This window comes from Eumetopias jubatus, unplaced genomic scaffold, assembly GCF_037043125.1.
Source record: "Eumetopias jubatus isolate StellerSeaLion01/CBP00866 unplaced genomic scaffold, mEumJub1_p1.0 scaffold_7, whole genome shotgun sequence".
Lineage (NCBI taxonomy): Eukaryota > Metazoa > Chordata > Mammalia > Carnivora > Otariidae > Eumetopias > Eumetopias jubatus.
In genome coordinates, this window is record NW_028274813.1 from 38,622,205 (window position 1) to 38,648,484 (window position 26,280).

At 46.7% G+C, this 26,280-nt stretch overlaps 1 protein-coding gene across 1 annotated transcript in view; it reads right to left on the bottom strand.

Moving 5' to 3' along the window:
• Window positions 1-26,280, bottom strand: part of PRKCH (protein kinase C eta) — a 222,736-nt gene that overhangs the window by 63,469 nt on the left and 132,987 nt on the right. The window contains exon 10 of the mRNA XM_028114322.2: window positions 4,303-4,457. Within this exon, the coding sequence (XP_027970123.1) occupies window positions 4,303-4,457 (155 nt within the window). The remainder of the gene's footprint in view (window positions 1-4,302; window positions 4,458-26,280) is intronic.

Below are 26,280 nucleotides of genomic sequence, written 5' to 3' on the forward strand. Positions count from 1 at the left end.
CTTTCCCAGTGCACATAAAAGTTATGTTTGCAGTGTACTGTAGTCTATTAATTGTGCAGTAGCATTATGTCTAAAAAAAGACAATGTACATATCTTAAGTTTAAACTACCTTATTGCTAAAAAATGCTGACCATCATCTGAGCTTGCAGCAAGTTGTAATCTTTTTGCTGTGGAAGGTCTTGCCTCTATGTTGATGACTATTGACTGATCAGGGTGGTGGTTGCTGAAGGCTGGACTGGCTGTTAAAATTTCTTAAAATAAGACAATAATGGAGTTTGCCACAATGATTGACTCGTTCTTTCATGAACCATTTCCCTGGAGCATGTGATGCTATTTGACAGCATTTTTATCCACAACAGAGCTTCTTTCAAAACTGGAGTCAGTCCTCTCAAACCCTACCCCTGCTTTATCAACTAAGCTTATAACCTATTCTAAATCCTTCGTGTTCATTTCAACAATCTTCACAGCATCTTCACCAGGAGTAGATTCCATCTCAAAAAACCACTTTCTTTGCTCTTGCATAAGAATCAACTCCTCATCCATTCAAGTTTGATTATGAGATCACAGCAATTAGTCCCATCTTCAGGCTCCACTTCTAATTCCAGTTCTCTTGCTATTTCCACCACATCTGCAATGACCTCCTCCACTGAAGTCTTGAAGCCTCAAGGTCATCATCCATGAGGGTTGGAATCAACTTCTTCCAATTCCTGTTCATGCTGATATTTTGACCTCTCCTCATGAATGTTCTTAATTGCATCTACAATGGTGAATTCTTTCCAGAAGGTTTTCAATTGACTTTGTCCAGAGCTATTAGAGGATTCACTATCCATGGCAGCTGTAGCCTTTATGGAATGTATTTCCTAAATAATAAGAATTGAAAGTCAAAATGACTCCTTGACCCATGGGCTGCTGAATGGATGTTGTGTTCACAGTCAATGAAAACAACATTCATCTCATTGTACATCTCCATAAGAGCTCCTGGGTGACCAGGTGCATTGCTAGAGCAGTAATAGTTTGAAGGGAATCTTTTTCTCTGAGCAGCAAGTCTCAAAAGTAGGTTTAAAATATTCAGTAAATCATGTTGTAAACAGATGTGCTGCCATAGAGGCTTTCTCATTCCATTTACAGAGCACAGTCAGAGTAGATTTGACACAATTCTTAAGGGTCTGAGAATTTTTGGAATGGCCCATGAGCACTGGCTTCAACTTAAAGTCACCAGCTGCACTGGCCCCTAACAAGAGAGTCAGCCTGTCCTTTGAAGCTTTGAAACCAGGCATGAACTTCTCTTCTCTAGCTAGGAAAGTCCTAGATGGTATCTTTTTCCCATATAAAGCTGATTTGCCTACACTGAAAATCTGTTGTTTAGTGCAACCTCCCTCATTAATTATCTTAGCTAGATCTTCTGGATAACTTGCTGTAGCTGCTGTATCAGCATTTGGGGCTTCATCTTGTTCTTTGATGTTTATGGAGATGGCTTCCTTCCTTAAGCCTCATGAACCAACCTCTGCTAGCTTCAAATTTTTCTTCTGCAGCTTCCTCACCTGTCTCAGCCTTCACAGAATTGAAGAGAGTGAGGGCCTTGCTCTGGATTAGGCTTCGGCTTAAGAGAATGTCGTGGCTGGTCTGATGTCTATTCAGACCACTCAAACTTTCTCCATATCGGCATTAAGTCTGTTTTGCTTTCTTATCATTCATGTATTCACTGGACTAGCACTTTTGATTTCCTCCAAGAACTTTTCCTTTGCATTTACAAGTTGGCTGACTGGTGCAAAAAGCCTAGCTTTCACCCTATCTTGTCTTTCAACATGCCTTCCTCACTAAGCTTAATCATTTCTAGCTTTTGATTTAAAGTAAGAGACTTGAACACGTAGAGGCCACAGTAGGGTTATTAACTAGACTAACCTCAATATCATTGTGTCTCAGGGAATAGGGAGGCCCAAGGAAGGAGAGAGATGTTGGAATGGCTGGTCAAAGGAGAAGTAAGAACACACATATTCGTGGATGAAATTTGTTGTCTCATGTGGGTGTAATTCATGGCACCCCAAAACAATTACAATAGTAACATCAAAGGTCACTGATCACAGATCACCATAACAAATAAAATGACAGTGAAAAAGTTTGAAATATCCCTAGAATTACCAAAATGTGACACAGAGACACAAATTGAGCAAATGCCATTGGAAAAATGGCACTGGCAGACTTACTCAACACAGGGTTGCCACAACCCTTCAATACACAATGTGCATATATATGTTTATGTGTACATAAAACACAGTATCTGTGAAGTACAATAAAGCAAAGCACTATAAAATGAGTATCTCTGTATCTGGATAGGTCAGAGGCATCATCCATGAGACCATTTTGGCTCTGATAAGGACCGTCCCAGGACATGTCTGATAAATGAGGCTGTCTGATGCTCCCAAGCTTCTCTCTGTGCTCTCTGGATCAAATTCACACCCTGGGCGACCCAATTGTGCCCTTTACTGTGTGTGAGTTCCAAGGACTTGGTTTTCAAAGGCTTATCCTTAAGACTCTGTTCTCAGGCCAGTAACCTGAATGGAATTAAATTATCCTGTGAAATAAATCCACAGGATAAAAATAGCTTTTGAATCTATCCTAATTAAACGTGTCCCCTTCAAAGTCAACCATATCACTTAGCACCTGCATCTGGCATCCAAGTTGAAGAGTAAATTAAAATAAATTCTCAAAATTGAACCGCAGATGCCAAGATTTTAAATAAAATTTCTCAAGATGTGGGCTGATACAGCTTCATAGAAATGACATCAGGTTACAGTGTCCATCCTCCTTATTTCCAGACCAATGAAACAAGCAGAATGAGAAGTGATCAGATCCTACACAGGAGAGCAAGTCAGCTGCCTTGCAGCAACGTAATGTGGTGCTTAAGTAAAGCCTCTAAGGATTCAAGAAAATGAGTTTTCACCTTATTACTTTTCCCCACTGCTATGGTCTGAAGGTTTTATGTCCCTGCCCCCCTGCCCCAGGCGGACCCAAATTCATATGGCGAAATCCTAACCTCCAAAGGTGATGGTATTAGTAAGGCGGGGCCTTTAAGAGGTGTTTAGGTGATGAGGGTGGAACCCTCATGAATGAGGGTAGTACCTTTATAAAAGAGGCTCCAGAGAGTTCCCTAACCCCTCTGTCATTTGAGGACACAGAGAAAAGATAGCCTTGACCAGACATCAAATCTGCTGGCGCCCTGATATTAGCCTTCCTGCCTCCAGAACTGTGAGAAATAAACTTGTGTTGTTTATAAGCCACCCAGTCTGTGGTATTTTGTTAAAGCAGCCCAAAAGGACGAAGACACATACTCTGCTTCCTTTTCATGAATTAAAGTTGCCCTATCACCAGAAGGGCAATAAGAAGCCCATTCTTTAGTGGTACTCTAAGTCTGCAAGGCTCTCCTGAGGAGACAGGGTAGCCCAGTGGTTAAAGACATAATTTGAACTGTGGCTTTACTACTAGTTGACAGTGTGGTTATTAAGCCTTTCTAAGACTCAGTTATTCATCTAAATAACACAAATAAGATTACTGTTATACAATAATAGTGCTAGGAGGACCGGGGAGAAATGCAGGTAAAGAGCCGGCTGTCACAATGCTCCATGTAGCCCTTGCTGCCCTTGTTAATATTCTTCTTTGGATTTACAACAGAAGTCCCTGCCAAGTAGTGAAGTCATCATTCTTGAAAATTAAATGTGAGGAAGGCTCTCTCTGGGGCAAACAGAGCAGGGATGGATGGATGGATGGATGGATGGATGGATGGATGGATGGATGGATAAGCCATGGAGAGGAGAACAAAGGCGAGCCCATAGCCCAGAATCTGACGCTACCACCAGGAAGACCTCTGAACTCCCTCCACCATCAGACACTGGGCCAGCAACCCCCACCAATCCTGCACTGGGCAGGACGCTGCGGCAGGAACAATTCCATGCTGGAGCTGCCACAACAGAGGGTCTGGTCAAGCAGGCTCAAAGCACAAGCCACCGAAAGCCAGCATGGCAGCTCCGTAGCCGAATGATGAGTGGAGATTGCTGGTTATGTCCAAGCAGAGGACTCCTGCTGCTGGTATCCAGCCTGGCTCGGAGCTCTGCACCCCCTCCTCTGCAGACCACACGGGGGCAATTCCGGTTTGCAGGTAATGGGGAACACTACGTTATTCATTTATTCTAATGGACACTCACACCTTTGTGAATTTAATTCTAAAAAGATTTCAGTTGATTACCAAGATGAATGGAAGGTGAAGCCAGGAGGGCAAATGGGACGAATCAGGAGACCAAAACTCACCTATAGATGATTCCTTTCTCGTGTAGGAACATGAGTGCCGAAATGATTTCTGCTGCATAGAAACGAGCTCGTGCTTCTTCAAAACGGCGAGATTTCTGAATGTGAAACATCAAGTCGCCCCCATTCACAAACTCCATCACAAAAAACAGACGATCCTGGATAGAAACACAAGAGAGGATCCAGCGTGGTGTGGCCATTAGGCTAGAGTTGGGTCAACAGACTTTGGTTCTCACTGCAGCTCTGCACCTTAAACACCGTGTAACCTCGAGCTTCATTTTTTTTGGACGTTCGCCATGAGTAAAGTGAGAACGATGATGCAATCCCTAGCTGAATCATTGGGTTTGGGAAAGCGGAGGAGAACAACATAAATGGAAAGGTACATGCCTTTCCTCTGGAACATGCAGGGTTAAGCACGTTCACAGAACGTAAGGGACATCTAACAGGTCCTCACACGTGGGCAGGGAACACTCAAAGAGAAAGGAAAACGTTTTAGACAAGTCTGCCCTACAGCAGTCTAATGACAGCCTCCTCAGAGTGGCCTCAACATTAGAAATTCCATTCAGCCCAACAGAAAATTCCCGAGCCAGGAGTGGAAACGTGCAGACTAGCTCGATGCTATCTCCATTTGGAAGGAGCGCTCAACCCTGCAGGTGAAATGGGCTCTTAAGGGCGCCTGGGTGGCTCAGTCTGTAAGTGTCTGCCTTCAGCTCAGGTCATGATCCTGGTGTCCTGGATCAAATGCCGCATCGGCTCCCTGCTCAGCAGGGAATCTGCTTCTCCCTCTACCCCTCCCCCTGTTCACGAGCTCTCTTCTCTCTCTCATGCACTCTTGCTCTCTCTCAAATAAAATTTTAAAAGAGAGAGAGAGAGAGAAATGGGCTCTTAAGATTCCCCATGGAGTGCGCTAAGTAGTGAGCAAGTGGTGTGAACAAAGTGCTTTTATTAAGACTTTAATAAAAGAAATGTGAAGTTTCCATGAAAAAGTGACATCTCCCAGATGGACAGTATAAAGTGCTATGTTTCAGGAACCCCTAAGATCAATGGATTTCCTGACTCCCTCCACTAACATTTATGAAGTCCACGGCTAGCCTGGTGCCAAATGAGGTGCTGGGGATCAAACAGAGAGTAGAAAGGGCATAAAACAGATATGACCTCTACCCACATAGTCTGGTGTGGGAGACACACATTATTTTAAAAACAGAACAAAACAAAACACAACAAGGAGTTATATACACAGGTAAATATACAAATTCCGGTAAATCCTGTAAAGGAAAAGTGGAGGAAGCAGGGACATCTGGTCATCTGCCTGGGGGTCCGTGGAGGTCTCTCCAAGCAAGGGACATGCAAGCTAAGGCCTACAGGATCACCCCACAGGGCCAGCCATCATCCTTTTGGGGGTAGGAGGGTGGGAGGTCATTTGGTAAGGAAGTTGGTATTTGCCAATACTCAAAGGACATGTACTCAGAACTCATCTCTCCGTGTGGTTTTAAGCCCTCCGGTTTTGCTCAGTGTTACCACACGTCCACAGCCAAGCAGTGGACAGAGGCCATGTGTGCTCTGGCTCATGCTCCGAGTCACCTCTGGTTCCGTCAGGTCTTCCCAGTCAGAAAACAGAGCTCATGACCTCTCTATTCCTGATTTTCAGTAAGACCTTAATTCGAAGGGAAAAAAATCCCCTGGCTCTATGAAACTTCTCTCTGTTCACGAGGAGCATGAATGTAAGAGTAAAAATAGAACAGCAAAATTCACACACATGAAAACAAAAACCAAACACTAACAAAACAACTCTTCACATTGGCCGATCTAAGCCAACTGAAAGCTCAACACGGTAAGCCATCGGACTGAGCTGATGGCCTTCATCCGGGGGTGGCGGGCGAGCAGGGAGGCCCACGTGGGAGGGACGAGCTCTGATGAGCGATGGTGTTCTTTCTCTTCTCTATGGGAAGGACTCTGGTGGAAAGAGCAGGTCAGTGGTGGAGTGGGAAGGAGGGTAAGCATGCGACCGAGACTCGTCTGAGAGCTGCATCCGCTCGGGCAGGTGTGACGCCGATGCTGTGTTCATTTGGAGGGGGTGGCCAAGGGGGACCTGATGAAGACTCAGGTGGTAAAGCCACCCAAACCACCCCTCGACAAGCTGGTCAGCCTTACGCATTTTTGTTAACCGGCCCGTTCGCCTTCCTCATGGCTGGAACTGGCAGTCACATGAATTACAAGAGCTTGAAATACCTGATGACTGCAACTGGGTCAGTAGGTAAGTGGCTATTCGTTAGGCTGCTGGATGTCAGTGTACCTGGCAAGAGCCTCTAAGGCAGTAGGCATCAAAAGAGATGAAGGCATTGTAAGGGCAATTTCATCCATTTCTAGTTCCCCCCAAATCATTCTCATGTCTCAAGCCTGAAAAGCCAGGGCAGGGGCTGAATTCCAAATCTAGGGGAGGACATACTGCCTTCTTGTCTCACTCTTTCATCTGTTTCTCGGCCCAGTGCTGGAGGGAGTTTCTCAGAAAATGCAGGAGGGCCAGAGGGGCACAGCAACCTGTGATGCGCGGCAAAGTCATAAGCCTTAGAACTGAGAAACCAGGGGTTTCTTTCCATTCAGACTTGCACTTCGAACCTCCTGTCTGGCACCACCTAGAACAACTCTCACCCCCCAGGCTACATACAACTCTTGAAGCAAGCAGGAAGGGGAAACAAGCCAGCCAGATGTAATAATGACAGCACAAAGTAATGGTCCATGCTATCAAAGACCTAAATTAATATCACAAGGAAGATAAAAACGGGTTCATCAACTTGCCAGATGTTTTTGCTGAGAGGACACCCTCTCTTTACAGCCCCTCTCTTCACCCTATCCGTGGCCTCTCGGAGGCCTGAAGTAACCTGGCCCCACCAGGCTTGTGGGGATAACATCCCAAATGAGATATAATCGCCTCTGGTTTGGGTCCCAGGGCTCCACAGGTGGCAGCGACAGCACTTGGCTTGAAAAAGACTCCAGGGAGTGTTGGACATGCCACATGTGCTAAAACAACATCCGCAACAAAAACAAATCAGTCCGCTAAATGCTCCTGCTATGGAATGAATTCCAGCAACCTGAAGGAAATCCGTATTTCGCGAGTGCCCCTTACAAAGCAGAGACATATATTTGAAGTTCTAACAGGAGGTAGAAGTCACTCTCCTACCTACAACTCCACTCTGTCTGTGCTGTTGAAGAATGAGTCTCCCTGATTACCTGAGGAACGCTAAGTTATGCTTCACAAACTCAACTGTGAAGCAAGGCAAGGAAGCACCTGTTGGGACCCCCGAGTTGAGGGAGGCATTGCATCATGGGGCAGGGAAGAGGTTCCAGATCCCAGCCGAGGCAGAGATCACAAAGACAACGGTTTCTGTGTTTAAGCCTGTATAGATACCCACTCCAGCTTTTCTGAAGTCCAGTTTCCTAGAAACTGAGTCTGGATACCTGCAGAGCTTTCCCTGAGGCCTCTGGCTCTGCTAAGGTAAATTCTGCCCCAAGCTGCACAGTAAGAAACCCAAGGTCCCGGGAGACCGGAGACCAGTTTAACCTCAGTTCTAAAGCCAAGAGGCCCAGCCTTTTGTCTGTCCCTTGCTCCTCCTTTGCCCCCCATTCAACCAACCACAACTGCAAGTCATTAACACGAGTGAGGGACACCTGGGGGAATAAAAGCAACTCAGAAATCCCTTTGTCCCAGGCCTCCGTGTGGATTACAGGAGGCCAAGGAGCTGCTGCCTGGTTAATAATAGAATTCCTGTCATCCCCTGCCTCGCTGCACTAACCCACTGTAGCCTGGGCCAAGTCAGTCCTGGCTATCAGCTCAGACCTGCTACTTCTCCAGGCCAAGGGGGATAAAAATATCCCCTGTACTGATAGTGGCTCTTGGTACAAGCAGTGTGCATGCCCTAAAGCCCCTCAGAAAGATTGCTCTTTAAGAATTAAAAATGATGAGCAATTGCATCAAGAAAAGTTTGAGACGAAAGGCTTGGGTTGATGAAAGTGACACACCAAGGTGGGACCTGCAACAAGGTGACGTCACCTAGGGAGAGTGACTGCAGAGGAACCAGGGAGGAGGTCCTTCAGGGTCACTGTGGTGGGCACCTTTGGGGGTGTCTGTTCAGCTCACTAATCACTTTCTCAGAGAACTTCCCTGGCGTAGTCACATGGGGAAATGCTGGACATCCTGCAAACAGCTAGTGGGGACCACGCTGGCCACTCTCTTCCCCACCTCTTTCCCAGAAAATTGGAACTGAGATGGAGAGGTTTTGATTTAGGCTGTGCGGGGTGCAGGAAGAGAGGAAACATGAATTAGGAAGCTGAGGCTACCTTTGTGGTGACACCATGGGAAATGCCTTGTAAAACAGAGTCCTGAAAGTATAGCTGGAGGGACGGATGGACGGACAGAAGCACGAGAGAGGAAAAAAATGAAGCAGAAACATATGGTGAGGCAGAGACAAGAGATGAGGGAGCATGTGGGCACCAAGAAAGTAGCTCCCTGGGTTCCTCCTGCCTTTCCAGTTTCAGATCCCTAAAGAGAGCTGGACGATTTTGGCCCCCAGCTTCCACGAAACACCCCGCCCTGTATCTCTGGATCTTTATTTTCACTTCTCCCTTTTTTGCATGACCTTGGTTAAGTTGCTTTCTGTTACTTGCTCCCAGGAGAATTTTAACTGAGACACACACCAATTCTTAAGGGGTGGGAGGTTTACTTACTTATAAATCTGGGATAACCACACCTATGACTGCAGTGATCCAGTGAGGATTAAACCAAAAGCAAAGTGCTTCGTAAGAGTCAGGCCCAGAAGAGTCTCCACAAACAAACAATTGTTATTATTCCATCATGCGAAGGGGCTAAAGTTTATTCTAGGAGACCTTGTGCCCAGCACCCAAGTCCCTGGTGTCACCAGCTCGCTCTCTCACTCTCTCTCTCTCTCTCTCTCTCGCTCTTTCGAAATGCCCATCTGTAAATCGGGGATAATAAGATGACTGAACTCCCAGGTGCGTGAGGATTACATGATTTAAGCTAAGAGTTTCTAACAGTGGCAGGCACACAGCGAGGATTCAGTAAGCGTAAGCCAATATCATCCTCGCCATCGCTACCACCACCACAGGCTGGCTGCTCCCCGGGCTCTGCCCGCCCCCCCCCCCCCCCCCCCCGCCAGGGGAGCTGCAGCGTCCTGGGCAGAGAGCCGTCTGCCACGGATGCAGAGATTGGGCCTCACTCAGGGGCTCTCAGGCTGACAAGGAGGCAGGAATGAAACAGCAGCCGAAACTGCAGCTGTGGGTATGAGACAGGAATCTGGAGGGTTCGAGGAGTCAGGGGGATGCCAAGCCAGTTGCAGGGGTGCAGGGCATTTCCTGATATGGCATGGTCATGGCCTTGAGCTATTAAGGAGGACTTTTCTTTCTGGGAAGTGAATACTAAGCAAGGGGTTACAAAACTGGATTTGGTAACCAAAACGCCAACCAAGGGTTTCGGTTCCAGCAAGCGTTCTAATTTTCTAACATCAGATGATAATATTCTCTATTTTAAGAGCTTTATAATCATAACTGTTATTATTGAAAGGTAAATGGACTGCTGACATATTAGAGTGAGACTCCTTGTAGTAGCTCCTCTCCCCATCCCTAAAGTTGATTCACTCTAATCAACAGATTAAGAAGATTTTTCTCTTTAAATCAAGAATCCCTAGTCCCTACACATAATCCACAGATATAAATCTCAGTTGAAAATGTATTACAGTGAGGATGCAGATTACCTTCTGGAAATAATTCAAAGAATAGAAAAAACATTTAAGGTTAATGACTAATTTAGTGATTGCTTTAAGGTGATGTTTAAGCTAAGAGCCACATCTAGACTTACCTACCCAAGTCCTAAGAATTGCTTTGGAATTATTTCTGAATGAATAACACATCAATCCTCTGTCAAAAGCTATAGAGTGCCAGTGACTGGCTGTGGGTAAGCAGAAGGAAATCTCCAGTAACAGACAGCACTGTGTTGAATTTCTCATAAGTGCTCCTTGCTTTATGGTTTTCCTCCAACCAAGCCATCCACGGGGTGAATAGGGAGTTTAAATCAACAGGAAACAGTTGCTGACGTCAAAGAGGTCACAGTGGAAAAGCACCCTCATGAGGAAATCTGATTGCACCATGCCTGAACTGGAAACAACTTAAATTTAACCACATTAAGAATAATTACACAAAGGCTTCAAGGAAGAAACAAGGAGAGGGAATCTAATGGCTTCATTTTTTCTTTCTTTGACTCACCATTTTGTGTAGCCCAGAAGACAGCAGCCGCTAATCCAATCACTCAGCCACCCCTCTCTCGAGTCCACGGGCAGGATACATCCTATCTGAGCTCAGAGACCAGTCTTTGGGAAGGTGAAATATGTCTCCAATAGAATAAGCCCTTGTTCTCTTTCGAAGCTGGAGGGACACACAGCTCTTTCCAAAGACCAAGTGTTTTCCCAGTAAACGGAACGCACTGGCCATCTCTTGTAATGAAATGTGACAAGGCTCACTGATGTATATACCAGACTAGGCGATGCGAGGCGATCTAACTTGTAGTTCAACACACAGTGAGGTATCTGAGACAGAAGATCCTTAAATCATAAGTAAGCAGTCAATATATGATTGGCAATAGAGCAATGTTGGGGCTTAAGTCCTCCCCCTTCCTGGCAGAGCAACGTCTGGTCCACACACATCTCGCCCAGTCTCACTGGGCTGAGCCGCCTTTGTGTACTTGGTCTTGTTTTCTATGAAGGACCCGAAATCTTTGGAGGCAGAGCCCAGATCTAAATGATGTATCTCTAATACCAACAAGCTTAGTGCCTGGACCTGGGGAACTAACATGACAGGAGGCCATTTTTGTTTTCTAATACACTTTAAACTAGAACATTAGAAAAGCTGGAACAAACTGCCAAGATTAGTTCTATCCATCCATTTTATGTGAGTCAACCGCAAAGAAGTGAAGTACCTTACCTGTAGTTAAAATAGTTTGTGGGATAGTTCAGGAAGAGAAGCAGATCTGCTTGACACATCACTTATTTCCCTTGATTTATAAAGCAATGGTTTTTCTCTGCTTTTACAAGTAATTACATGTGCATAGTTCAAATGTAGTTATAAAGAAATACATGGAAAACTGAGGGAAAAATAAATAAAATGAAAATAAATCACCTATAATCCTGACACCCAGAGATAGAAGTCCAAATACAAGGAGAAACAAAACTATCTGTGGCTTCTAGCATCCAAGGAACTGGAGATTTCAGGGCAAATAAGAAATTTACAAGGAAGTTTTTAACTAGAATTTCTTTACCCCTTATGTCCTACTTAAACTTGCCACTCTTTAAAGAGAAAAAGAGAAAATGAAAAACCCATCCTTCTTTCTTCACTTACATTACCTAAGATCTCCTGATGTACTCTGTCACTAAACTGTGATTTTTTTTTTTTAACAGCTGCATACTATTCCCGGTGCCATTTCTATGAAATCCAACAATTAGCCAGACTTCCGATTAAGTTAATGGAAATAAGAGAATGTGGTATAAATAGTCTACTATGATAAAGATCATTTTTATTAGCCTGGAAACCTGGAACAGATTGTTGCCATCTGGGCATGGTGTTTTAATTCTGAATTAAACACACAAATCTAAATTCTGAATTTAGATTCACAAAAAAGATATCAGGTTATTATTCCTTTTTAAAAAGGTTTGATCACTTAAAAATATGCACAATAGGATTCCTTTAAATCATTATTTCACATGGTACGATTCTCAAGGTTTTGATTTAATAGAAGGTCTATTTGGGGCATCTGGGTGGCTCAGTTGTTAAGCAACTGCCTTCAGTTCAGGTCATGACCCCAGGGTCCTGGGATTGAGCCCCGCATCGGACTCTGTCTCGGCGAGAAGCCTGCTCTCCCTCTCCCTCTGCCACTCCCCCTGCTTGTGGTCCTGCTCTCGCGCTCTCTGTCAAATAAATAAAATCTTAAAAAAAAAAAAAGGTCTATTAAAGGTATTTATGGATTTAGTTTGTACAAGGCTATAGCATAAAAAGTAAAAATGCCATCTACTTATTTAGATTATTTTTCGTGACAGAAGTTCCTAAACTTTGCAACCTCTTAAAGAAGGCAAGATTTCATCTCTTCCTGTGATCTGTGGACAAATTAGGTCTGCCTCACAAGAGGAGATTCTGGGTTACAGTTATCTAAATAAACATTTTGCCCAGTTAGAGAAGTAGCAAATCTGGCCAAGAATATTCTCTGTCTGCCTAGAGAAGACTCCTGGGAATCAGCTGGCCAAGCATCTGTTCCTTCCTCTGCTCTATGGTGTTGAGGTCCCTGCAGAATTTCCATTTGGGATTCATTCCACGAGCTATTTTGAGTTTGGATCTTCTAGCGCAGCCACGATACATTCTTCTCTGGCCCTTTGGCTGGGGAACGAGATGTGTTCAAGCAAACGACGCTCCCCCACCCCCGCCCCCACTGGTCTCTTTCCAACCTTTTTGTACTGTGGGCCAGATACTGATCTTCACCGTCCGGGGAGGAAGAAAGATGCAAACCTTACTACACAGGTAGGGTGACCAAAGTAAAAGAGGCATGGTCTAATAAGATGAGGGCAAAGTAATTACAAATAGATTAAAAGGCTTAGCCAGGGGAGGGGCTGTCGTGTTAACCTTGTAGAGAAGCTTCCGTTGGTTAAGTGGACTTCCGAGGGGCCCTTCAAACCCCAAGGACCAGAGCAGGGACTAAGACAACAGCACCAGTAATCTCAACCCAGATCCAGTTACAGCTTCAAGTCCTTTGGTGAGCTGACTTCATCTGGCACTTGGTTCCTCCACCCATGAAGCCACTTCCTTCTGATTCCTCTGACTTTCTGCGACCTTCCTCCACTCTTGCTTAGAATTCCTTTCTCAGCTGTCTTCTCCTCTCCATCTAAGAAGACCTACTGAAATATGTTAAATTACACTTTCTACTCTACCCAGAGGACACTGAGGACACCAAATCCAATCTCCCATCTGAACCATGATTCTGAGCAACAAACATCTTACCCGTAGGTTTCCTGCTAAGTAAGTTCATCATATTCGGATTCCCCCAGGCTCCTAATTGGCCAGAACTCTGGCCACTCCTCCCACTCTCTTACCCAACAAGTCTCATCGATTCCATCTCCTTAGTGTTTCCTTGACTCCACTCCCGTGACCACTGCCTTGGAGCAGGCAGGTCTGACAGGCCACTGTTTCAGCATCCTAACCAGGTCTGCAACCTCCTGGTCTTCTCCTTCTGCAGATGGCCACCACAGAACGCCTCCCAAAATGCACATCTTACATTGCTCTCTGACTTTAAAACCCTTTCCAGTTCCCTTCACCTCCATGATTGAGGCTCAGCTACTAAGCAAAGGATGTCAGATTCTTTAGGACTTTGCTTCTTCACTCCCCACATTTCTTCTCCTATAATCCTGCTGCATCAAGTTATTTTGGGGTGTCCTGGGCACATCATACATTTTAATCCTCTGTGCCTTTGCACTGCTATTACCTCTGTCTGGGAGGCCCGTTCCCTGTCCTCCCCTCACCCCCTCCATGACTGCAGGGCTCATATTCATCCTCAAACCCAGCTCAGACAGCCCCTCCTGTCTCAGAGCCCTTTCAACTTCTGCAAGGGCCAAGTGATGACTTTCTTCTATCACACGGTTATAGGCATGTGTATTGAAGGTGATCCCTGATTGAAAGCAATCAGAGGGCAGGTCCACACTTTGTTTTTCCCTATGTCTTCAGTCCCTGGCACACAATGTATGCTAAGGACACATTTACTGAATTGAATTAAAAATGCAAGCTAGATAGATTACCATTCAATAGAGAAACAGCCAATGTGTCTAGTGGCTAGGGTCTACTTTCAATATTTAGAGAGTACTCAGCTCTGAAGATATCATCTAAGGTGTCTGTGACTTTAAGTTGAAAGAGCATTCCCATGTATGGAAAACAAAGGAAAATAGCAAGTGTGCTTCCCCCAAAGCACACTCGGATTGCTACTAGTACATTTTTCTAGGCTGGTTGAGAAATGTTTCTTAAAGCTTTGATTATCTCTGTTTGTAAAATCCAGTCATATGCATCACACATGGGATGGGAATCTGACTCACAGATAGGCTGGCACCTCTTTCAGTTCTGGGTGGAGACGATTTTCATAAAAAGTGACTGATTCCACACCTTGATGGTAGAACTGAAGCATAATCATTAAATGCCAAAACAAGAGAAGCTGCGCTTTCAGTCTCTGGCTTTTAAACATAACCCCTTATAGATATATGCTCACTGAGCTCATCTTTGGCTCCCTAGCCACCCCAGGCTCTGATACGTCTGTCTTATCACAGCAGGCTTCGCTGCTCAGAGCTGCGGGCAGGGTGCTAATCCGGGCTTCCGCCCAACAGACGCCGTGTGCTTCCATGGCCTCTTCCCAGCCCAGGGCCCGAGCCTGAGCGAATGCCACAGTGCAGCCACTGATAACTGGCACAAGCCCCAAAACAGGAACCCTGCTGGTCTACAAACTCTGAAAAAATAAAATAAAAATGCTTTTAATTTTATAAGGAAGATGTGACATACTTTGCTTCGGCCCCTGTAAAAAGTCAAGTGATCCTCTAGTCCGCGTAACTTCTTAGACCTAGGACAGATCATCTGACATTCAGACAAGGCAGTGGTTTTCAAGCAAGCAGAGCTTCCTCCCCCCAGGGGGCATCTGGTAATGTCTGGAGACATTTTTGGTTGTTACAAGTAGGGAGGTGCTACTCACATGTAGAGGTCAGGGATGCCCCTGATCTGACGGTGCATAGGACAGACCCCCCATTAGAAAGGATTACCCTGCTCCAAGTGTTAGCAGTGGGCAAATGACATTACATTATACAAAAAAGTGAATTTTTTTTTACTGGCAAGGTTGAAAATGCACGAGGCATTCGGTTTTCAAACTATGTGACCTGTTGATGAAGGTCAAAGTAGTGGGGATAAAGTTCTGAGCCAGGTGGAAGGGAGCTTCCTGCTTTCAGATCTGTTCTGAAGCCCAAGTACAAGGGAACAGATCAGGTTAAGGAGCAGTCCCTCAGTTCCATAGCCTTCCAGAAGAGAAACTTCGACTTGTTCTCTATTTCAGCTCTGCCGTATCTGTTCTTGACCTTGTTGGTTACATCGACACCCTGTGAACTGCCTTTCACCCACTGGTCGACAGACCCTGGTTTAGAAGGTCTGGGCTTTGTTGTGGACACGGGCAGTCCCCACTTCACAAGCTGATCACAGCTCAGGGCTCCCTGGGAGTGAGGAGGAGACAGGAAGCACAAGGAAGCAGAAGAAGGAGCTTCCCATGGTCCACGGCCCAGGAAGGGAACAACATGTATTCGGAAGAGGGGAGGAATTTTGCTGGACTGACTTTCCTCCTTTGTTTTGGTTGGGAATTATATATTACATCATTTTAATGTTTAAAATCTCATACACCATGAGAATGGAATTAAGAGATTCTGGGAAAGGTTCCAAGGCTCCCTTCGTAACAGCTAAGCCATAAATCATTACAGGCCATCCTAAAGGAGTGGGCAGGAGTGAGCTGGAGACACAGCAGGCTCTTTCGCAGTACAAACCAACTACAAGTTGGATGCCTTGCACAGAAAGGAAACAGGAACTCCCTGGGTGGCCCGAAGGGAAGACAAGGGCATGCCGAAGCCCTCCAGCAGAGAGGGGAGGGTCTGCTGGTGAGACCGGGTCAAGGTATCAGCTGACAACAGAAGGCAGGAAGAGGAACCCTGCCCCAGAGCAGAGTCAGTCTTGATGGGCACAGGCACGGGGTTAAGTGGGGAAGCTGGTGTCTCAGCAGCCCCGCGCCGGGGCTGTCTGTGAAGAGACCAGTTTACCCAGGGGGATGAGGATGACTGGACCACGGCAGTGGGGAGCAAGGAAGCAGGCTGGGCTGCGGCCCTCCTGCTGTGCCTCGTGCTTTGGGTCCCCACGCCCAGTAGCGCTACAGAACCTACAGGACCCATGGTAGAGCAGAGGCTGTGCTGACAGCTTAAGCCACCTCCCTCCGCCCCAGGAATCCTCACCAGGTCCTCAATTCACTGCACCCAAGTAAAAATAGGAGTGAGCTTCAAATGCAAATGTAGCTCCCAGACAAGTGCCCTATCAGGCTGCTGTTAAGTAATAGGGGCGCAGGTATCCTTTTGAATTCCTGTTTTTGGTTTTTTGTGGGGGGTAAATGCCCAATAGTAGACTTACTGGATCATGTGGCATTTCTACTTGTAATGTTTTGAGGAGCCACCATACTGTTTTCCACAGTGGCTGCACCGATTCACATTCCCCCTTCTGTGACCAACCCACTGAGGGGGTTGCCAGCTGATTGGGCCGCTGCAGGCTGGCGAACTCCGAAGGAAAGCAGCCGCTCGCGACGGTGTCCCTCCCAGTTTTGTTCCCTACTGCCCACCCCCCGGCCCGGGGCTTCTAGCACAGCCTCAAACCTCAAAGGCACTCGGCGCAGGTGTGCTGAATGAGTAAATACCTCCTCACCTCACCTGCTGGGGGCGACTCTGTAGACTGCCATGTGGGCTGAGATCACACTGCCAGGCGAGGCTGACGGGTTGAGAGAGACCCCGGGGAGGTAGCTCCTGGGCTTAGAAAAGACGGACCCAGCTGCGCACTTATCAGTGATGAAGTAACGACGGAGAACTCAAGGGTTTCAAAGCTAGAGTATATTACCATCCACGGTTTCCACCCAGAGCAGTCAGGTTTTTACACGGCACAATTCTGTGATCAGGGTGGGGTGGACCCCCCCTCCAGTCACTCACAGGTGTAGCCTGAGGCCCTGAATGTCCCAGTCAGTCCTGGCAGGAATCAACCCACCTGCCCAGGGAAACAACTGCAGGCCGCCGCTTGGTGTTGCTTAAAGCTCAGATGCTAGTTGGTCAGCCTTGTAGCTACAAGGCTGATTACATGTCTGAGGAGAGAGAGGCACACGGGTGCTCAGTGTGCATTTTCTTTTTTTTTTTTTAAATTGTATTTATTTATTTGAGAGAGAGAGAAGGAGAGATAGAGAGCACGAGAGGGAAGAGGATCAGAGGGAGAAGCAGACTCCCCGCCGAGCAGGGAGCCCGATGCGGGGCTCGATCCCGTGACTCCAGGATCCATGATCTGAGCCGAAGGCAGTCGCTTAACCGACTGAGCCACCCAGGCGCCCTCAGTGTGCATTTTCAACTACCTCTCCTTTTGTAGCATAATGACCGTATTGACTCCCCCCTATCTACTGTACCCTGCCATTCCATGGGTATTAATCCTCTCTTCCCAACCAGACTGAGGATTAAAAGAACTGTTTCTCTTGCTAGCACTCAGAGTGATCATGAACGGATAGACTTTTCACTAAACTATTTGGCAAAAGGCCAGTCACCTTCTCCTCCTTGGAGCTAACCCGCACACTTCGAGCCTCACGCTCCAACACAGGGCTTTTTTGAGGCCGGGACATCTATAGTCTGGCAGGCTCTCGGGCACAGTCAGGGAAAACTATAACAAAGCACTTACCACCACAAAGCTTCGACAGTCATCGGGAAGGATGGGGCATGTCTTGGATACATCCAGGGAAATGACACACAATCCATACACCATCTTACCAAACGTGGAGGCGGCAGGTCTCCATGATCCTCAGATCATCAGTGTTGACGACGGCCAGTGACAACAAGGCCAGTTACAACCGAACAACCTCAAATTGAAAAGCATGCCAACTCTTTCAAACCCCTCACGTCACACCAAGTCTCCTGGCAGTCCTACCCAATTAGGGAGAGCCAAAAGAACAGCACGAACTCCAGCTTCTCCCATTTCCCATTCATTTACATGGCCCTGTTTAGTAGCCACAGAAAGCCCAAGAGGACAGAAGCAAAGGTCCCAAGTGACCACCCCCCCCACCCCCGGAAATCCAGAGCCTGGAGATGGTCTATGTGCATTTTGTCCCCAGATGGAACACTATTAATAAGTTGGGAACATGCCCAACTGGGAAACACCATGTTCTGGCTCATTTTCTATTTTGATCTGAGCCAAAGGCAAACTATAGCAAATGACCCATAAGCAGATCAAAGAGTATTTGTGGCAGGCATTGCTCAGGGAAAGGAGGAAACCTAGTTCTAAACAGATAAGAGGAAATATCCTTAGGTGTTTCATAAAAGGCTACAAAACTAGATATTGTAAAACAAAACAAAACAAAAAAAACTGCCTTTATTCCTGCCTAATGACGCTATTCTCAGCACACTTCCCAGGGAGAAGACATTTCTGTGTGAGGTATTTTAAAGGATTATAATAATGGATTATTAAGCTGGATGACCTGGTTAAGAATCCATGGTCTGACTCTTGCTTGCTGTGTGATCTGGGGCAAGTTATTTAGCCTCTCTGGACCTCTCAGTTTCCAGATCTTTAAAATGAGGATAATAATATCTATACCACTCTAGATTGCTTTGGGTATTAAATGAGATAGTTCATGGCATAGATGTTCATGAAATGCCAACACGCACAGCGGTGTAGGCACCTGTAACAAATATAAGCACCTAGAACACACACTAAGGTCTCAACGAGTAGTAGCTGCCATTCCTCTTCACCCGTCCCTTCTACCAAGTGGACACCACTCAGGCTCTAAGAATCCACCAGCTTTCTAAAGGCATTAACAGAGGCCTCTTCAGACCCTTGTCCTTTCTAGCTTTTTCGGCTGCACTTTGCCCTCTCCTCACCTAACCAGGGTCCCGGGGTCTCTTCCCCTAGTCCGGAATGTCACTGTAACTCAGAGCGCCACGGGGAACGCCATCCCAGGGGCCCAGTGTGCCTTCTCCTCTAGGCCAGTCTCCGGCTGCAGCTCAACAAACAGGCAGGCCACTGCTGCCAAGTACCGACTCGACACCCAGGAAAGGGAAAGAGAACTGAAGGACCTGGAACGGGTCAGGGCTGGCGGGGCTGCGCGGGACTGTGCCAGGCTGGCAGCGGGGCTGTGCAGGGGCTGGCGAGGGGCGGGGGGGGGGTGGTGGGGGCTGGTGGCGCTGCGTGGGGGCCTGGTGGGGCTGCTTGGGGGGGGCTCGTGGGGCTGCTGGGGGTGCTGCGCGGGGGGGGGGGAGGCTGGTGGGGCTGCGTGGGGGACCGGCAGGGCTGCTGGGTGCTGCAAGGGGTCGGGGGAAGGCTGGCGGGGCTGCAGGGTGCTGCGCGGGGGTGGGGGAGCTGGCGGGGCTGCTTGGGGGACTGGCGGGGCTGTGGGCTGTTCCCGGGGTGGGGGGAGGCTGGCAGGGCTGCAGGGTGCTGCGCGGGGGGCGGGGGGGGGGTAGCTGGCGGGGCTGCACGGGGCTGCAGCCTCCCACCCACCACGTGCGTGAAGCTAACTTCAGGGTCACTCTCTGGACTCATAGGTCCATGACAGAAAAACACAGATTCAGGCGGAGGAGCTTATATGGAAAAAAATCAAATGCCAAGACCTTCCTAAAAACAAGGGGGCTATGAGTTAAGCCAGAAGTAGAACTCAAGAGTTCTGACTCTGGAGGTGGCCGTGTAGTCGCCTGCCTGATAAAATTCTGAAAGATTCATTCCAGAGCCACATGACTTGCTATCTCATTTGTCTCATACACACACGCACGCACGCATGCACACACACACTCTCACAAACACACGCCTTTGCTAATATTTCCTGTAACAGCAGAGAGAGTAATATCCCGGTGCATTCAAGTTGCCAGGTGATTTTCAGAACCTATTTTAAGTATAACTTAAATATACTGAGAGCATCGTGTGGCAGCTGTGTAAGCGGACAGTGGTTAATATGCAAGATTACTGGACACCGTAACCTTGGGAAGTAGGATTTCTGCTTTGTTGACCAACATTTGAGGAGTGGCTTCTTCTGGAAGGCTGTGTCCCTGCCAGAACTCGAGGCGCACTGCTTGGTGGACAAGCCTTGCAGGCTGACACCCTGGGGACAGTCCCCCCTCCTCCCCCAAAAGCCGGACAGGTAGAGGATGGGTGGCGGTAGAAATCCACAGCGCTGGGCTTCTGTCCCTGTCAAGGAAGGGAGCATGCATTCTATGGCCCACCTGAATGCAGCGGACTGCAAACACAAAGGGGAGCATTCCCAAAAAGAGAGGCTCCCGCATGGCTTGTCTCTCTGACCTGGGGCTGGGTCCTGCAGATGACAGGCAGCTCTTGGGCACCAGGCACAGAGTGTCTTATGTCTTCCAAATGGAAATTTGTGCTTCAATAAACTGGGTCTCTGAACAAAGACTAAGGCATCTGACCAGTAACTTTGCTACTCCCCCTCCTGCTACTGCCCCGTCTTTGTTCTTCCCTCCTTCCACACTCAGCTGAGGCTCCAGGAGGAGAGCCAGTGGCCAGTGTCTGGAAGCTGGGAGCTGGGGGTGGTGGGGAGGGAGGCCTGGATTCCAGGCTGCAAATGCCAGGAGGCTCAGCTGCTGACACAGGAGTCAGCAATGACTGATGAAATGAGAGGGCTGTAAAGTGAATTTCACCTGGAAGAGTAGGGAAGGTGGTGCTCCCTCGGCCTGCACCCCACAGGGACCCTCCCCTCCCCCACCCCGGCTTAGTAATGACTCACTCCTCCCCAGCCCCACTGTTAAAGAATTAGAGTCCCATGATCCAAATCAGCAAATAGAACAAAGATGAAAAAACATCCACCGTGTCACTACCTTCGAGCCATCCATGGCAGTTTATCTGGCATAATTTCCTTCCAGGCTTTTTTTTGGAGGAGCCAGGTTTGCCAATTCACCATCTTGGACAGAACGTGATGTGGATACACGCCATTGAGCCTCATAAATTCTGTATTATTTCCTGGGCTCTAACTTCCTAGTTCCACCATTTACTATTTCAGATTTTAAGCAAGTTACTCAACCCCTCGGTACTTTATCACTCGGCAAAAAGAAGATAATAATTGCACCTGTCCTAGAGGTTTGTTGTACAAAGTGCAAGTAGCAAATAACAGGTGTTAGATGCTTAAGACAGTCTCCGACACCATATCGTTTCACTGCAGAGTATTCGTTACTGCTTTACTGGATGAAAATCTCCATCCAATAATATATTACGTAAGTCAACTCCTGTTGCCGAATGCTGAAGTTGTTCCCAACATTTTCCTATTATAAATAGTACACTGAAAATTAAACATCTTTATGTATAACATTTATTTTATTCTTTAGGCTAGTTTCAGAAATAAAATCAAAAGATCCCAGAGTACAAACATTTTTATGAGTCTTGATCCAGATTATCAAATTATTCATAAACCATTAGGATTTATAATGCTATTGCAAATGTATGAGGGTGGCAATTTAATTACATATTTGCAAGTAACATGCATTATCATGAAAGAATTGGAGGCAATAATTTATGAGCTCATAATCCTAGGAAGCAAGCTTGATAAATTATCTACTAATTTGAAACGTATTTTTTGTTTTTGTTTTTGCCAAGCACAAGAGTGGCTCCAAAACTCCTACTTTTGGGGTATTGACTATACCCTCCATATGGGGTCTGTGCTGGCCCTGGGAAGCCCCAGGACATTTTTCTTTGGTGTAAAGGAGGAGGCAGTCATCACAGAAGTGAGTCTTACTCACTTTTGAATAGTGCTGCACGTGTACAAAGCATTTCTGCATTCTCTCCTTTGGTCCTCACTACGATCCTGCTTTCATTTTAACCATGAGAACTTTAAAGCTCAAAAGAATTTTAAGGTAGGCTCGAGCCACTCCAAGGAAAACAAAGCTGGAAGAACTTGGGTCTTCCACGTCCAAGGGCAAATGCTGCTTCTATAGCAGCAGGTGGGAGGGGAGCCGAGGCAGACAGGAGGTGCTGAGGCAGAGGATGAATCAGGGACGTGTGCAATGATGGGTCAGGGCTGAGAGCCGGCTCCAGGGTCAACCTGACCCAGAGATGAACCTTGTCGCCCCTACTTACAGTCCAAGGGACCCTCCGCAAGTTACCCACTCCCTGTCTCTGGGCCCCAGAGACACTTCATTCCACGGGGCAGGACATGAAAGGAATAACAATTTTCTAAGGGTTTTTATAATGAGATGATACTTGGCAGATAGCTGGGTGTGACCCTAATACCTCACCTCGGCTCACTTCTAAATGCCGACCTTAACAGTTCAGCATAACACACGGATTAGCGTCTGGTGTTAGAGGCCAAGGCCTGCCAAACTAAGTAGCTACAAAGTAATGTATCTGCTGTGATTCCTTGTAGTAGTTAACATTTTCTGTTCTGGCTAGTTTTTCAACAGCAAATGGGCACAGTCACTGGGGATTTCTGACAGATGGACAGATGCACAGCAAATAAATGCCATGCATATTATGAAGTCTGATACCTTGCAAGCTGCAGAGAAGGTATAAACTACAGCAAAATGAACATTGCATCTCTCTAGCTCAGCAGGAGAAAAATTCACTTCGTTCTTTACGGTGGTTCCCTCTACTTTATCATCTAGACTTAGGACAGGGGAAAATTCCTTTTATCCTTTGCTTTGGAGACATCTACTGCCAAACACAAATTCTAACTCCCAAAGTCGGTTCCAATCTCTGGTGGAGAAATAAAATCACCTTGCAGTACGGACTGCCACCTTGTGGCCACTCGTGAAACTACCGCTAGGGAAAAGACCCGCTCCAGTGCTTAACACATGCTGAACACTGTGGAAATTCCGTGTGGCCACCAATAATTTGTTATATTGTATCATATATTTTTCTAGAAAATTCTGCACTGTTTATGCTATTTTCATTGGGCTCTCAATCTGTTCCAAGTTTATTTCCTGTTCTACTCTACCATAACACAATCTAACTGTGTTGAGACCTCAGACTGTTCTATAGAATCATGGGGCTTTCCTTTGGAAGGTAAAAGTCCTCTGGAGTTCAGTGTGAGACACTTCCTTATTTGTTCACTAGATACCTTGAAACAACAGCCACTGCACAACCGGACTAAGTTCACTAATTGCCTGTCAACTGTCTGATTCAAAGGTTACCAGCCCGTAAAAATCATCTAACTTAATGTCACAGAAAACCAACCACTCTTTGGTTCAGGCCCTGGACAGATGATCTGAGTATAACCCTGTCTGGCTGTCTGATTCATGGTATGGGCCCGAGGCTCAACCTTGAAATGCAGGCAGACAACTGGTATCAACCGATGGTACCATCCTTCTTGACAAGGGTGTTTTCAAGCCTGAGCTGTCACCCTATTCCCCTCTGAGGTCTTAGCTGGATGAGAGAGGTGAGGATGGGGGAGGGCTTTTTGTAGGCAGAGCACAGGAAATAGAATTTTGAGGATTCTCCAGGAAGTGGCGAGGATGAGCTCCAAAGGAACCCTGGACCACAGAGATAGGCAGCCCAGAACCAGGTAAGGCAGCAGGGGCCGTGTGGGCTCCAGGGCCGTTGGAATGGACCACAGACCATGAGGTGAGGAGGATGTGGCCCTCTGGAGTCCAGCCTAGGAGGGGAAGGAGGAAGGAGTGCAGGGGCAACCGGGACCTATGAGGCTGTCAGCTGACGCCCCAGCTCCTTCCAATATGCTTGAGCGCCATGGGTGTGCGTGCCTCTGGTATATCCTCATGTCTCCCGGCTCCCAGCCTTCCCCGGCCCACCCCTTCTCCAGGCTGCACGTGGTCCTTAAGAGCACAGATTTGAACACAGGTGACCCTTAAACATCTGTGAATGCTCAGCCTCACTCAGTCAGAGGAATGCCAATGAGAACTCTGAAGAAACCATTTTTTAAATCTCCTGATCATCAACATGAGAGATTGCATGGCATGATGGGATAGTGGAGGAAAGAAGTCTCACCCATGGCTTGGAAATGTGAATTTAGAAATACGGCGAGCAAAAGAGAAGAGCCCGGGCTCTGCAGTCAGACCACCTGGGGTCCAAACCTCTGTCTCTTGGGAGTTAAGTTTCTTTAGGTCTCAGCCTCCTTATCTGGAAAATGTGAGTGGTCCTAACTTACTTCACAGGGCTCCTGGAAAGACTTAACGAGACAATGCTCAAAGACACTTAGAACAGTGCCTGGCACATAGGTGATAAAATGTTAGCCATCTTCCACTGCTATGGGGAAGAAGGCCGATTGGACTCAGTCACAACGCACACACCACTGGCCAAGCGACACCACTTCTAGTTGTGTGTCATATGGAAATAACAGAACAATATGTAAAGATAAATGTACAAGGGGACTCAATGCAACCTTGACTGGAATAAAAGACTAGGTACAACCCAAATACATAACAATAGGAAACAAGTTAAATAAATTGTGCCATGGTCTTAAAATAGAATACTATGCATCTACTTTTAAAAATGAGGCAGCTAGATATGTACAAATATGACACAATCTCCAAGATATATTGTTACATTAAAAGAATAAGGTGCAGAATAGTGGGCAGAGTATGCTACCACCTGTGTTTAAAAAAAAAAAAAAAAACATAGATACTATGTGTTGTGGGTGTATACTTTCATGTGCAAAAAACTCTTTGAAAGGCAACACATGAAATTAGTAATAGTTGTTTCTTTCAGAGAAAGGATATGGCTATTTGGAGGATGCTCCTATTACCCACGGCAGAAAGTTAGCTTTTTTTATAGTTAAAAAATACAATCTGATATGTCATTCCTCTGCTTAAATTTCTTCCATTTGCTCTTAGGACTAAAATCTAAGGTCCTTAACAGAGCCTACAAGACCCTTCCAGGTGGGGCCCAGGTCACCTCTGCCCCAACCATTCTCTCCATGCCCCTCCCCAACCCCCATATTTCAAGCACGCTGAGCGGTATTCACACCTCTCGCTCTCACTAACCACTACTCCTGTCCAGGTGCTGTTCCCCTGGACAGTATGTTCACCTTCATTCTCTTTGCCTCAGCATTCTAACTCACCCTTCTGGTCCGAGCTTAGCTGTCACTTTCCCTAGAAATGCACTGCAGGATCCATGCTACAGCTGGGCTGTCCCTATTCTGCCCCCACCACACTTTCCACCGCCCTGGTGGTAGCAGAGACAAGGAGCGTATCCCAGGTTCTCTTTCTCAAAATGCCTTTTGACTTCAAGAAGGTTCTGAAATATCTGTGGCAGACCCTCTGGGTGCCCTCCCAAGAGCCGTCTTTCCTCTTTGTTGAGGACAGAAGCCAAGTTCCAAGTCCAATGCTAAAGAGACAGCAGAGTGCCATGCCCCAAGGGATGAGTCAAGGTTGGTGGAAGCCAATCAGGGTAAACCTGCTTATCTTGGCTAGATATTTGCTCTTCCAGCATCCTGTGCAGCTAAAGGTGAGCAGGTGACTCAACTCTAGAAAGATTTCTTGTCTCTTTGATAAAAGGAGAGCGGCCCACAAAGCCCTTGTGCCTCTGTCCTTGGGCTTCCTGCTTCGGATGCCATCACATGAGGTGTGATATTGAGGACTGTGGCAAATAACTTGAGACCCCATGGGGAAAAGATGCCCCATGTCACTGAGCAACTAACCCAACCCTAACATTGTCACTGCCAGACTTCAAGAAAAAAAGGGTTGTACTAATAAGCTAAACTCATCCTTTCCGTTTATCACGTGACACTTGGTTAGGTATTCTGTTAAGTGCAGCCAAAAGTATTCCTAATTGCACACCACGATAGAGTAGACAGACTTGAATCCCAGGATCAGTTCACAGAAATCAAACAAAGGGTCCCTGATTGAGGCAAGGAGCAATGCCTTGAGACCTGACAAATTAAGTTTCTCTCTCTGGACCTACCCTGATCTGAACTTTCATGCCCAGGTCATAACTAGCTCAGCACTTAGGGGTAGAGCCAAGGTTAAAGTCACCAAGATAAGCAGCCCATGACATTTACTCTGTTCTTAGACTTCTGTAACCTTCACACTGCTAGAGAAGACTTATGTATGAAGACATTTTCCACCCTCAAGATGATCCTTCTCTAGGACAACATGACAGTAAGCAGTTAGTTCACTGATTTCAACTTTCTCCCAGAGGTCATCAGAAGTTACTGGTACCTGAATAGAGAGCCCAGAAATGGACCCT